Source organism: Balearica regulorum, chromosome 12 (assembly GCF_011004875.1).
Source record: "Balearica regulorum gibbericeps isolate bBalReg1 chromosome 12, bBalReg1.pri, whole genome shotgun sequence".
Classification (NCBI taxonomy): Eukaryota; Metazoa; Chordata; class Aves; order Gruiformes; family Gruidae; genus Balearica; species Balearica regulorum.
The window spans coordinates 3,883,126-3,897,907 of record NC_046195.1 but is presented as its reverse complement, the minus strand read 5'-3'; the positions used below and the strand labels follow the sequence as shown (position 1 = coordinate 3,897,907).

The 14,782-nt window shown below is 39.1% G+C and overlaps 1 protein-coding gene across 2 annotated transcripts in view; it reads left to right on the top strand.

The window, feature by feature from the left end:
- The window catches only part of UBE2Q2 (ubiquitin conjugating enzyme E2 Q2), a 50,650-nt gene that overhangs the window by 14,941 nt on the left and 20,927 nt on the right, over nt 1-14,782 (top strand). The window contains exons 2-6 of one of the 2 annotated variants that reach the window (XM_075764411.1): nt 2,550-2,654; nt 9,596-9,700; nt 11,351-11,407; nt 11,616-11,702; nt 13,480-13,620. In XM_075764411.1, coding sequence (XP_075620526.1) covers nt 2,550-2,654; nt 9,596-9,700; nt 11,351-11,407; nt 11,616-11,702; nt 13,480-13,620 — 495 coding nt within the window. The remainder of the gene's footprint in view (nt 1-2,549; nt 2,655-9,595; nt 9,701-11,350; nt 11,408-11,615; nt 11,703-13,479; nt 13,621-14,782) is intronic. The other variant, XM_075764412.1, reaches the window with a different exon arrangement.

Sequence of the window (14,782 nt, the reverse complement as noted above, 5' to 3'; positions counted from 1 at the left end):
GGGGTTTTGAGAAGCAGATGGAAGAAGATTCCTCAAAGAATCTAGGAAGGGATTTCACTTGTTCTTTGTATTTTCGGATGGGAATGTTGGTGTCATCTGAAGTCATGGTAGTAGTGTTTACCGTATGGCCTTTCTCTTAACTTAAAGAAAAGTTCAGTCTCAAAAATAGCTGGTTCAAACAAATCTTCAGGCCATAGGGCCGTGCTTAGCAGAGCCTTCCTTCTGATGTTCCCCACTATGCATAAACATCCAGAGAGCAGTATGAAACTTTTGAGATAAGAATATTGCACTATCGCGGAAGACTTTACAGGTAGGTTGCATGTTATTAAAAATGAGTGAGATGTTATCAGTACAAAACCTGGAGTATCTTTAGTGAAGTGTAGTTCCTAAAAATGATAGGTTGGGACCCTAGTAGCAGCTGGGAATTCAACCTTGTGTCTCCAGGAGTGATAGTGGTTAGTCTTTCAAGAGTGTATTAGGTGAAACCGAGGAGAAAATACACTTTTCCAAGGTCCTGTGTTCGGTGAGGGAAGCAAGTGAATAAACTACACATATCTACCCATCTGTTTGCCTGCCTTAGCCTTAAAATCTTGGCAAGCTGAGCACTGGGCTTTCTTGACAGACATTTGAGATGTTAGGCCTTAGTTAATCAAGAATAGATGTTCTAAGATCTCTCTGCGTTGTGTATGGTATGCTTCAAAGTGAAGCTGAAAGAAGTAAACAGTTTGTCTTTTCATAAAGATACTAGGAATATCGTGTATTCTTCTAAGGCATTTTTAGCAGTGATTAAAAAAATAAATATAAACTTGGGGGGGAGGGATTGAGCTTGTTGAAAAATAAGTTTATACAAAGGCTTCAGTTTACAGGTGGGAATTTTAGACCTCTGGAGCTAGAACTTCCCTGGAGTATGCTGCCAGGTGGGAACTCTCCTGCGATAGTCTGTTTTGCCAAAGCTGTTGTCCTTAATCTAATCTCATAGTTTATTTTATGAAGTTCACCACTACAGCTAGAAGGTCACTTAAGAAGTAAACTGTCTAAAAGCCAATTCTAACATCCTTGTATTTTTCTCCAGTTTTCGAATGGATAGCATTCTGATAAGCCTAGTATGTTTAACATGGCAGAAGCTAGTTTAGGTTAGGAAGGTCTGGGGTTTTTTTTGGGACGTGAACTTTGAGAGCTTGCTGAGGTTAAGTTTGTTTGGGCATCACTAACGACCAGGCAGTAACACTGACAAACAGGTATGTCGTCTTCCTTCTGTGAAACTTCTTATTGCTGTCTTGAAAACTGTAAAGCAGAAAATACACAATGTAATCAAGAAAGTGTTCCTCGTATTATTTTGTAAGACCTGGGGATATGAAGATAATATCTGGGTGATAAAACTGAGGTTCAGCAATTTGTCCTCAGCTACTAGAATTTAATTGAGTGGATGAGAAGTAGATAATGCCTTAAATAGTAAAACAAAAATCCAAACGTGTCGGTGATACGAAGGGAAACTTACGATTGTGTTGGAAGCTGCATGGTTTCCTCCGTCCTCTCAATATTACCAAACCTGTGTTAGGAAAAAAATGGAATTGTTTTTTGAAACATCTAAACAAGAGGCAAAGGACTTCTATTGACCTTTCTGTAGCCAGGGCATTTCTAGCACCTTTTGAAGGGCTGCAGGCTGTGGCAGCTTAGTGACAGAAAAACCACTTGTCCCTGGGTTGTATTAGCGGTTGTGGGCCACATCTGTTCCGTATGTTGTACGTGCCCTAACCACGGCTTGTTCTGGAAAGTCGAGTACACTTCTGATCCTGTGAAGCCGTTTGAGCTCACTGTCGCTAGGATGTGTTTTGGCACCTGCCTAACAACTGTGGGAAGAAAGTTATTCTGTAAGCTTTCTTGATAGGGTTATATGAAGGATTTCTCAAACAATGTATTGCAGCAGTGGAAAGTCCTCTATGAGCCTTGGTGGTACAAAGGTAAAATTGTAGATTTTTTGGCATCACGATCTGCCCATCCAAGGCAGGATGTTTGAGCTATGTTGCTTCAGTTTGAGGGGCAATGCTAGAACAGTTTGAATAATCCTGTTTGAGGAGGAAATCTGAAGACTCCAAGTTTGGTTGCTTTCACAGCTTTTATGTGGGAGAATCTGCATTTTTAGGAAGAATTTGCATCAATATAGGTTTGGGGGTTTTTTGACATGTACTACTTGTGATTACGTTTTTTTGGTGGTAGTCACCTGTACTGCATTTCTAAATTTCTCCCTCCTGCTCCACCCACCTCCAGGGTTTTAAACTTTTCAGCACTGTTTCTTATGTATGTCCATCACCTGATCAAGATGAAAATAGGAGGAAATACTAGAACTGCCAGTTGGTCGGATTTCTTTCAACTTCTCTTGCATTGCCTACAAATGCTGTGTTAAAAGCTCTTATGTTACCTGACTTAGACTAAGATAAAAGGTGATGTTAATACTGTGTTGTGAAATTTTGGGGGTGAATTAGTTTTGCAAGTTCTGTGGGCTTTTTGTTTATTTATTTGTTGGGTGTTTTGTGTTGTTTTTTTAACAGGAGTCTTACCCCTCTTCATCACCAATATGGTTTGTAGAATCAGATGACCCCAACCTGACTTCAGTCTTAGAGCGTTTAGAAGATATTAAGAAGAGCAATACGCTGGTGAGCAAGTGTTTTGGTTGTTTTGGGTGTTTATTTGGTTATGGGTGTTTATTTAGCTTTGTCACATTTAGAAGCAATTAAATTAGTTCAGTTTTGGAGTTATTTGGGAGGCTTTGCAAACATGTTTCTCTTCCAAACATAATCCAAAAGAGTTGATGCAAGGAGGAGGAGATGACTTAAATGCTTGCTCTTTAAAGTAAGTTAAGTTTGAGCCCCAATAATTGCACAGTTAGAGGTTTTCTGAAAATACATAAATGGTGAAATGCACGAGAAGTTAAAACTGCTGAATAAAACAGCTTTCTACGGTCTCTTTGCACAGAGATCAATTACAGAGGCAAAAGGTTTGTGTTCTTGAGAATGTATGTTCTCCAAAACATGGCTGTAATGCTAACTAATACAAAGAATTCCTGGTAGCTTGATAGCTTATGGTTCGTCAGAATGTTCTTAGATACTGGTAAGTTTGAACGGTGTTTGGACAATTGCTATTTAAAGAAAATCTTTGCACAGATTCTAATGGTAGTTTTGTATTTCAGAAAACTATCAGGCATTATATCTTACTTGAGTACCCTTTTGATGTAGTGATAGGAGCTGTGCGTGTATATATATATATAAAAAATTAACTAGCCATTCTGTGCAGGAAGGTAGGCGTCCTTGAATGCTACTTTGAGAAAAATTTCAGTACAAATGTACTTTGTTCCACAAAGAGCAGTATTGCAGCCTACTAGTAAATTCAGTGATTAAAAGTGTTGGTTTTCCTCTCCAAATTCAGCTTTAAGCATATTAAATCACCCTCATGGATAATATTTATTAACAGATTATTTTAATTTTTTTGTTTATTTTTGTGTACAGGAATGCATGCGGGGGATGCATACAAAACAAATCTTTCTGCAGAATACTGCTTCTTGCATGGATTATGTGTTGGCCTTAGTATTTGCCTGGTTTTGGAAAAGTTGGGAATGTTCTTTCTCATGAAATCACTTACCTGTAATATTTACTGGATAATGGTAATCCAGCATACTTTAAAGGATGTGTAAATTTCTTTTTCTAAAGAATATTTAGCATGCATTTGACTTCTAGCAGAAATAATTAGAAAACTAACAAGCGAGAGTCTGTGTTCCTTGCCATAATTAAAAACAACTGGAGTATTGCAGAGCAACATGAGTGTTTTAATGTATTATGTTGGATCTTGATTACAGGAGACGTACATATTGGCTGCGTGTTTTCTTCTTACAACCTAAACTATAGACTAAACTATGTTTAGAAGAATGTTGTAGATCTCTTAGTCTTTGTGACTTCTGCCTAGAAAGACATATGACAGTATAGTAGCAGAAAGCGTGGCCAAATCAACTTTTTTCTTAAATACATTTCTCAGAAGTTTCTCCAGCTTGAAGCTAGTGTGGCTAGTAGCTCCAGACTAAAGGTTTTAAACAAGATATTTCCCATGCCTAACTACCTACAGGTTTGCTTGCAGTAGGGTAGAAAGCTTTATTGCACGCATGCATAGGACTTTCTGTTCTGAATTGCATATGCACATAGGCTGCTTTATGTATGTTGTGAGAAACAGCTTCTGATATCAAGATTGTACTTGCCCATGTAAAAGCTGATGGGTTGATGTAATAGACACCTGTGGATGGCCCAGTGGTTTCTCAGGAATCCACCCCACATCATGTTATGCCAAGATGAAGATAGATGGGAGTGGTTGAAGAGACAAACACTTAGGCTACAAAATCTGACTTGTTTGTTTTGCTCAAAAGGCTTGGCTTTGTGGGTTTTGGGTTTGTTTTTTCTCCCTACAACTTTTTGCTATGCGACTCCCTCCCTCCCCTTCAAGGGCATTGAAGCAACTCACAGATTACTTGGGGTAGGGTAGGAAAGGGTAAGGAACTACTAGTTGTAGAAATTCAGAGGCTTCTGATTTATCACACTATCTGCTAAAAATTCACATAGTTCAATTCAGACTTTTAGAATGTTTCAAAACAGTTATTTAATTTATTGCAGGTAAAGGGTTGTTGGAGCCATGTTGCTCTAAGCTCAAAGTTACTAGAACAGTCAAATTTTGAATGGTAACTTGCATTGAACTCTTCCAAGAGCTTAACCGAGCACAGCGAATGTGTGCTAGAAGTACTGCTAGCACATGTACCCTGATTTAGAGTTTGTTGGTATTACTCTGCCCTTTCTACTTGCTTTCTAACTTATGACAGGTATCAGCTGTTTGGGAAACTGAAGAACGTGCTCTTCAGGCATAAAAGTTTGACAGGGCTATATATATGGAAGCTTTGTCATTTGACATGGTAAAAGGAAAATTGTTTTACCAATGTTAAAATCATGCATGCGTTTCCTGGAAAATCTCCTGTGGGTCTGAAACTCTGTGCTACCTTGGCATCAGCATGGCGCGTTTTGCTATGAAGATTCCTCGAAACACTGAAAATGTTGAAAGGTTGTTAAGAACGTGATCAGCATAGATAGAATTGAGTTTGGAGGCTTTAGCTGCTTGACTGTTCATATTGAACAAGTTCCAGTCAGCAGATGAAGGGGCTACAGAATTCTTCCTGACCTCTAGCGTCTCGTGAATTCCCTTTCAGATCCTAAAATCAGGGTTGTGGTAGACTGGGTAGCTGCCACGGGTAGCTGAAACTGTCAGCTGCCTTCTAGTGGTTGTGCTGTGCAAAAGAGAGATCCTACTTCAGTTCTGCTGTTGTGTTTAATGGAATGGAAGTTATAGTTGCTAGCCTAAAGTTTCAGACCTTACTTCATGCGTTATTAAATATATAATTATATATACAATTTGGAGGTTTGCTTTTTAAAGACAATAGTGCAATGGACTTAAATTCAGATGGTGAGCTTTAATTCTCACGCTCTCCAACCCCTTCCTGAGGGCTTAAACTTGCATGGAAGGCTTCAAAAGTATAGAAATCCTGGCATGTGTACCTCGTAGATAAGTTGCTCTCCCTAAGCATGCTGCTTCTGTATTAGGAATTTAGATTTAGTCCCACATGGTGGCATTTCGGGAAAGAACGTTGGCTCTTGCAAACTGCCAGTGCACCAGCAACTAATTATGTATTGGGAAGAAACTTTACTTTGTGAAACTGCCCAAGGCTGCTGAATGCACGTGAGACCCGTTACTGTCACAGAACCACTGATAGCTATGTAGTCGTCGCACTCCAAATAAGTTATTTCTTTCCTCTGTTTCCTCTGAAGCAGTTTCCTTCAGTGGCAGGCTAAGACTTATTGATTAATTTATTTTTATATAGCTATAGATATTGTGTGTTGTGTGTATATATATATGTATACTTACCCTATACTTCAGTTCATGTTTCTTGGTAATCAGAAAACAAGGTGCTTCATAGTGGACCCAGCAGTATAATAATATCATTAAAGGTATTCTAAGATTGTTAATGCTTTTGATTTGTTAATGCAATAGAAAAATCTCTTCATGTATAAAAAGGCCTCCTAATGTAGGACAGGTTTCAGACAAATTGTTCTAAACTGTTTTCAGATTTGCAAGATCTTCATACAGGAAACAAAAAATTCTAAGAGGTGTTTTTGTATTCTAAAACAGCATTATGTTGTCCATAAGAACTGCCAACTTCTCGGAACTCCTGAAGCATTAAAAGTTGCATTATAGATGTGTATATTATATTTTTATATTTTATTGTTATTGTTATATTAATTATAACTAATATGATTAATTCATAAGTTTATGATTGTATTTAGTCACTTGAGCATTTTCCTTATGCAGGCTGTTTACATGGCTCCTTTAATGCCCTGTGGATTATGCATTCCAGTTGCTGTTTAGTTTCTCCTTTAGGCAGTTTGTATTCCAGGGGAAACTATTGGTCCTCTGATAGCCCACTTTTCTTTCAGTAGCAGCAAAGTGTGTGTGTTGTGTTAAGCATTCATTTTACGTTAGTCAAGCATGTGAAGTTAGCTTGGAAATACATTTAAATTATTCATGCGTGCCAGAAATCGGCTATCACCTTTGATAGTCTATTCACGTACCGTTGGCACGTACCAAATCATGCTTGGCCCTGCTTAGAGCAGGGCCTTGGATCAGATGACTTCCAGACATGCCTTTCAGCCCAAATTATCCTCTGATTTTTCATACATATGAGCAGAGCATAAGGGATAATGGTGATCCATGAAATTAATTCCTATGGAGGAAAAACATAGCAATAAGGAAGAAGGGTTGTGGAGACAGGATCAGCTTCTTGCTCTGCCACCACCTCTGCAGATTGTAGAAACTGATGTCAAGTAAAACAGCTATAAAGAATGAAACTGCAGTTTGATCGCTGCCTTAAGCTAACTCTGAGGTGCAGACTGCTGCCAAGGAAGGGGGTCCGTGCTCTCACCTGCATGTTCCTGCTTCCCCCTTTATGGCAAAATTGGTGCTTATGTGCTGAAGCACAGCTGGAATTGATCTGCCTCAGAGCTTGCAAGCTGCCGCATTCTTGCGTGATCTCTGGTGCCAGTGCAAATGAGAAGGCGCAAATGTGCGGCTGGAGGCAGGGGACGCCTCTTCAGGCACAGCCGCTGTGTAATTTGGTCCAGGTTGTTCCAGCAGTGTGTTGCTTTGAGTGTGTACCTTGCAGTGGTGCTGTGTTCAGAAGGAAGTGAGGGAAGCTTCTAATATGTTGGGTCCTGTCTGTAAAGATTCCTTCTGAATTTCAGTTCAGGTGACAGGACTTCTGAAGAGGATGAGGAGTGGAGGAAGCAGTTCTTAACTCTCTTCCCAGCCCTTATTGTCTTTTTCTGTAGACACACATCTGGTACTGTGTTCAGCTGCTTTTCCAGGCTTTGGATCAGCTGCAGGTGTGGTAGTGTTCTTCCCCCACCATTTTGATTTGATTTTTTTTTTTATGCTTCACAACAGATGTAAACAAGTTAATGGATTACCTAGCTTTACATTGCTAAGTGAGAAAAATTACAATTCCTGGAATGTTACAGTTTCTGCTCCAGCTCTCCATGAGGCAGTGTGGTTTGTGCAGAGAAAAATTTTCTCAACAAAATGTGTAACAGTGCAACTTTAACTATCTTACACATAGTGAGAGTAGTAGTTCTAAGACCTGTGGTTCTATCTACCAACTGATTTTTTGGATTAATTAACCTGCTTTCTGCCTGCTAAAAGATTTCCTGGTGTTTCGGACACCGAGGAAGTTTCAAGCAGATGCAGAGTATTACACTGAGAAATGTGATTGTTACAGAAAGCTTCTGGCAATATAAACTATCACATCTCATGTATATACTCACAAGGAACGTGTTGCTGATACACCAGTTCTTTTGGTGTCATCTTTGTTTTTGAGTTAAGGATGACTGTCGTGAATGAGGCAGAAACAGTAAACGTGGTGTGATACGAGAGAACGGCATAATTCTTCTAATGCAGGCTGGTACGTCAGGTCTTGGCCTCCGATGAATAAATAACGTTCCTATTAAACAGGAACATTGAATTCTACTGGAGAAGGGAAAAGCACTGAAGCTTTCAGGTAGCAGGAGGGCAACATTTGCTTATCACTGCTAGTGATTTGGTCTTGGAAATGAGTTCTTAACCCTGGAGATACTGAATTTTCACTTGCAGTAGAGTAAGGTAAGAGCATTTAAACTGGCCAATAGCAAGGCTTTAGACATGTAGAATATTCTGGAGTGACTGGATTTTTCTTAGATACCTTAATTTATTGTATATTTCAAGAAATACAGTCTACAAACACCAAATAGCATTGTAGCAGTATTATTCTTTCAGGATAATACAGTCTATGCTGTACCTTGCATGAGGCCACGTTGCCTGAGTCTCCCTCCTTTATGGAGAGGTACTTAAAGGGGAGTGGGAGTTGCTGTTCTAAGTGTAACTACTAGTAGCGCTGAAGGATATATGTACAGAAATGGCCATCTTGCACGCTGCCTTCTACAAATGGCAAGACAAACTCCCTTTTGGTATGTGGAAGAAAAGGCCAAAAATGTATGTATAATTTTTGCAAGCTTCATCTAGGGTATTGTTCTACAAATAATGAAGTCTTGACCATTTTGCAAACGTATTCTGCAGTCCTTTCTTTGTTTTTCTGACATAGCTATGTAAAGACCATGAAAAGATAGGAAATGCTGGTGTACAGTCTTTTATGATCTTGGTCTCAGCTAGGAATCTCAGGCTGCCTAGAGAAAGCTAAAAGCTATGGAACTCCACTTAATTAGCATGCTGATCAAGAAGCAAACTCAATGTTTCTCTCTTTCTGCAGAACTAAATTTATTTTCTGGATAGCATTACAGTGAGTGAAAGGTGTTTCATATTTTGCAGTTAACAGAACACAGTCCATGTAAGACTGAAAGTTGGAAACAGAAATCAGTGATAGTAAGAGATTGTGCCTCAACCTGATGCAAGATACGGCAAGCAGACTACTTGGGCTCTAGCTCAGAGGTTGGCTAGTTTCTATGCCTTGTACAGTGTTTGTCTTGCTTCTAGTGCCTCACTGGTGTGCTCTAGAAAGGGATTCAGGATGTGGAAAATCAAACTGTTCCTCCTTGGTTGGTTGGTGGTTTTTTTGTTTGTTTTTTGTTTTTTTGAAGACATGGTTCTTTAACCTGGGATACTGGAATGGACCATCCTGTCTCATGGAACATGTCCATTTGATTATACCTAGTGATGTGTGGCTGACACACCTGTGCCTGGAATGGATGATGCTGCCAGAGCAGATAATTCTTTTGCTCCTGACTTTCTTCACTTGACATGAGGATATGAACTGGAGCGATCTTTAACTTACCATGTCCTTGGTTTCCCATTGTGGGGATTTTATTACAATGACTACAGAGAAAAATAGGGGTTTTTAAACTTGTGTGTGCAGGTTTAAATGTTGTACACTGACTGAAAGTTCAGTACCAACAGGTGAAGAAAATTCAAACTACATTGTTCTGTGCTTTGGTTTAAATAGATGTTTCCATGTTTTCTTTTTTTATAGCTTCTTCAACAGCTGAAGCGATTAATATGTGACCTCTGCAGATTATATAATCTTCCTCAGCATCCAGATGTTGAAATGCTAGATCAGCCATTACCAGCTGGACAGGTAAATGAAAATGCTGTGGACGCCTCCTTGGAGCAATGAAGGAGTTGGTTTTTTCAACCCCAAGAAACAAGATGGTGGGAATGATGAAACCTTGTGTAAGCCTGAACTAAGATATGAAGCACTGTTGCTTTATGGTGTCCTCTATCTGAATTTGGTTTGCAGAATCCATTTAATAATGGTGTGATAATATTACACCATTTCCTTTGGAGTTTTTGTATCTTTGAAAGGTGTGTATGTGATAGCAGTCCTGTCAGTTTAATTCCTTCCTAAATAATGTTCAGGCCAATCACTGTGCATTCCTAGTGCTTCCAAAATTTACTTTTTCTGAAATGCAAATGTGATTGCCCACTGTTTTCTTTAAGAGTATATGTTTTACAGTGTGCAGTGGGATGAACTACTGTTGATATTTTCCTTCCTCTTCAATCCCTTGCAGAGACATGGGATAGCCAGACCATATGCTACTTTGGATAGGGAGTATCTGTGGTGCCTTGTTTACTTTTTGTGCACTTGACAAATTAAGAGTTGTGAAGGGTTGTGAAATGTTCTGGTTAACTAAATTGTTTTGTGTTGTGCTGCAAACAGAACTGGTAACTGACAGTAACTATTTTTTTCTGTAGTTTTAGTAAGATTATGATAACTTCTTTTGCTTATACATGTTAAAATGACAAGACTTCTAAAAATTCCTGGAGTGTGGCAGATGGTTTTCCCGTGGTGGCAGTACTGTAATAATGACAAATAACTTGCTTAATTTTGGTCATGTGCCAAATTGTAATCCTATAGGTCTTTTCTCTCAGCCACCCACATAGCGGTGCAACTGTAAGGCAACAGACCTGTAATATGAAGAAGTAACTTTGTTGAAGAGTCTTACTTATGCTCTGAAACTCAAAAACAAACTCATGGAAGGTTTCTTAGAAATGTCAGGTAATTTGCAAGTTAAACAAGAGCGGCCTTAGTAAGTCAGACCAAAGATCCATCTAGTCCCCTGCATTGTCTACAGCAGTGGCATTCCATCTTTGCCAAAGGAAGAGTAAGCAGAGCACAAGCTTATCAGAATGGTCCTGACTATTTGTGCAGCTCAGACTTCCTGAGCTGAAGTGGTATCCTGAAATGGAAAGCCGTGAAAAATCAACTCCAGTGTATTGGTTTAGTATTTTATCAAATAATCTAGTAACAATGGCTATATGATGATAGTAGTTGTTGCATAGCGGTTCTAAGTAGCGAGAGAAAAATCCATTACGTTTTAGAGGTCTAAAGTTTGTTGTGTTTTTCTTTTTAGAGATCCTGCATGTATATGGATTCTAGTCAGAGCCATGATCTGATTTCATGGTTAAGAGATCATCAGTTACAACCCACTTGACTTACTGCATTTGTCACTGTCTCAGAATAGGATATCCTTATCTGAATCTTATGTTTCCACTTAGAACTTAATGTGAAATTATTGTGACATTCTATTTATCTCTACTTCATGCAAAATCTCTTCACTGCCATACTCCAGGAAGGCATCTTTGTGTATCTTTGACATTAAACTTCAGTCCTTTGCAGAAGCGTAACTTTTGTACATACTGCTTTCTCTGTGATAGTAGGCTTCCTGCTTTTGAAAGAAAGGAACGTGTGCACAATTTATGCAGAAACTGCATTGTTGTATTGCAGAATGGAACAACAGAAGAAGTTACATCAGAGGAGGAGGAGGAAGAAGATATGGGTGAAGTATGTGTATATATATGAGATTGTTATCCTAATCGAGTAGAATTCTGGCATTTTGCTCTACAGTGGTTGGCTAATTTTTAAGCCAAACTGTAAAATGTAATCTCCCCTAGAGTTCAACAGAACAGATAATTAAAAATGTGGATGTTTACCTTAATGTCAGCTTTCACTTCGACCACCAACACTAGTGAAATTTTCTTCTTAAACCTAGATCTCAGCTGTGAGGTACTTGGATACAGAGAACTGGACATCTGTTTGTGCTTTAGTCAAACAATACATAACTGTGTGTGCCAAATCAGTAAGTTTGCATTGTTAACTCTGATACAGTTGAAAGTGCCTCCCAAACTGAAGCAGACTGGCTTAAGAGTAAATCATTTTGGTGATTCATTAAACAGGTGAGCTAGTTTTTAACTGTAATACATGAAGGAAATGGAAGGACATCTGAAACAGACACACTAAACCTTTAAGTGGTTTATGTCACTGTCTGGCAACACGGTGCTCCTTTTAAGGAGCTTTTTACCGTGTGAGAACCACCTCTTTCAATTACTTCTACAACATGTTAGAATAGCTCCAAGATGCTTGCTTTTTAAACCACTATAAATAGCCTTATTATGGGAGTATTCTTCTTACTACTTCAGGTTTAGATTTTTAATGAAGAAGGTGGGTAGTAAGAATTAACAACTCATTCTCTGAATTAAAAGGTCTTCCTTTAGATAAGATCTAGATGTTATCCATGTTCTGGGATTAATTTGAAGCAGCCTCTCTTACACCATATTTAGCCCGATCCAGACCACATTTGTTGGAGCCAGAGTTTCTGTAAAGGTAGCATATATGCTCCCATATCCTGCTGCCACAAGGCTCTTGTTGCTTGTAGACTTGTAAGTAGCCTTTTGCACTCTGTTTGGGTTACTTGAGACAAAAAAACTTGTCATGTTTGTTATAAGCTGTCAGGTGGCATTGTGTGTGGCACTGATATCTTCAACTTGTAATCTAGTCCAATTTCTAAATTGAAAAGCAATTTACTGTTCCTAGGGCCGTATCATTATTTTGAGAAACATGAGCATTTTAAAGCATGCTCAATCTAAAATCTGTTACAGTTGGGAGGAAACAGTGTTGTCAAAGGCACCACATAGGTGTGTGTCTTAGTAAGAAAGACATTCTTGAATTTGCATTTATGTCCAGGTTTTCCTGCCATGCTAACAGATGGTGCGTAAAGAGTAGCCACAGGTGTAGTGGAGCGCTGTGTATTAGAGTATATCTGAGAGTTGTGTACTCACGGCTTGCTGGTATGGCTGCTGTAGTGCTTCCTTTTTCATCTCAAGGTATTTACATCCTTCCCCTCCTCTCCACAAATAGCACTTGAATCACCTTACAGGCAGCTGTCTTAAGTTCATAGTGCTCCTCTGCAACAGGATAACCCCATCTCGGAATACAGAGTGGAAGATTTTTCAGTGGCTTAGTCTAGAACTCAGAACTGTGTGATCAGGATTCTTGACCACATCATTTTGTCTCATATTCTAATGCTGCATCTAAGCTTCAGCTGAAATGTTCACCTTGAATAAAGTACGTGTTGCTTTCTAAGATTTAACTTTCTTGAAGGGTTGCTGTAGCCCTGCCAGATACTAATCATTGTTTGCCAGAAGTGTAATATAGCTAGGATTCTAATTGAAGAGAAGAGTCTGCTTTTAGAAACATCTTGGAGACGCCCTAACTTTGGGTACTTTTGGATTCTTGAGCCCTGTTCAAAATGCCTTAACTTCCTGTTTTCTGTCTACTTTAATGGGCTAATTCACTATAATCTTAACTTCTCGCAGAGGTTTTATTGTGCTTGTTTCTGTAACCAGAAACACGTTGTGAATTTGGGTCTCGTTTGTATTGTGAAGGCTCCCTACGCTTCCAGTGAATGCTGTTGGCTGAGAGAGTGAAGTTGGAGCGAAATAGAAATGGCATCCGACAATCGCTAATACATAGTGTTGTGCAGTATGCGACTGTATCCCTGAATGCCCTCAGAGAGGGTGTTCTTGAACGAAGAGCATAGTTAAGTTATTTACAGTGAATTTTCCTCTGTCCTGTAGGACATTGAAGATCTGGATCACTATGATATGAAGGAGGAGGAACCAGTTGACGGGAAGAAGTCTGAGGATGAAGGCATTGAAAAAGAGAACCTTGCAATCTTAGAAAAAATCAGGAAAAATCAAAGGCAAGATCACTTAAATGTGAGTTAATGATTTATGTTTTTTTCTTTGTAATACTTCTGGCTTTCAAAGAGAAAGGGTTTTCAGCAAATAAAGCCTACTGCTATGCACCTAGGCATAAATTAACTTGTAGCTGACTTCCAGCATGTATGGGACAAACGTCTCAAGTTAGGGGACCTAAATAGCCAGTTAAAATTCCAAGGTCATTTAGTAAACGGACTCATCTTTCATCAAAATCTTTGGCGCAGGAAGTCGCTTGTCAGCCGCATCCCACAGAGGCGCAAAAACTACTTCAAAGCACACTCATTTGGGCTGGGAGAATGCCATCATAATTTCTTTTGTCAAACTGTGTTGGGGTATTCTTGGCGTTTTTGGATGAAGAAGCATCTTTCAACTTTTCAGTAGAATCAACTCTTAGATGTAAATCCAGGTTTCGCACTTGTTAATGACTTGTTGCCCCTCCGTCTCTTGCTTGCTGCCTTTGTTGCAAACAATAGTCCTCCTTGTAGGATCGGCAGAAAGCATCTAGATTGTAAGAATGACTTTTGTGGCTGAGACCTTATTAAAATAACAAATAAAGCTGTATATAAAACTGACTGCCTTAAAAGTCATGGGTGACTTAACATACTTAGTAAACCCAGGAATTTCTGCTGTAAGTCCGTTTTATGCATGAGTTTGTTTTTCAGTAATACCGACACCACTTGGAAATTACTGAAGGGTTATGTGGTTTTTTTTGCCAGACACGAAGTAAGGGACCTTCAGCAGCTCTGCAGCTTTATTATCACAGTTTTCCGAGTGATCCTGCCAGCAGGCAGTTGTAAAAAAAACCAAAAAAACAAAACAAAAACCCCAAACCTGTTTGTTCTCCAGAGGCTTAGAAATGTTTTGTCACAAATGCCAAGTTCCAGCGAAGCTTCAGCTTCTCAAAGCTGCATGTAGGAGGGAATGATGATGTCATACAACCTTAATTTTATTTAGCCTGGCTTCCAAAAAAGTCAAAACTTTTGTTTCACAGAGGCTTAAAATGTGTAATGCATGAAATTCAATACTTCTGTTCAGGACCAATTTCAACCAAAGCTAAGGGTTCTAAAATTTTCGTTGGTCGCCTGTACAGAAAGAACGTGCTTAAATTGGTGCCCTCCACTGTGGGAGCTCCTAAGTTTTTATACGCTGTTTGGCAAGT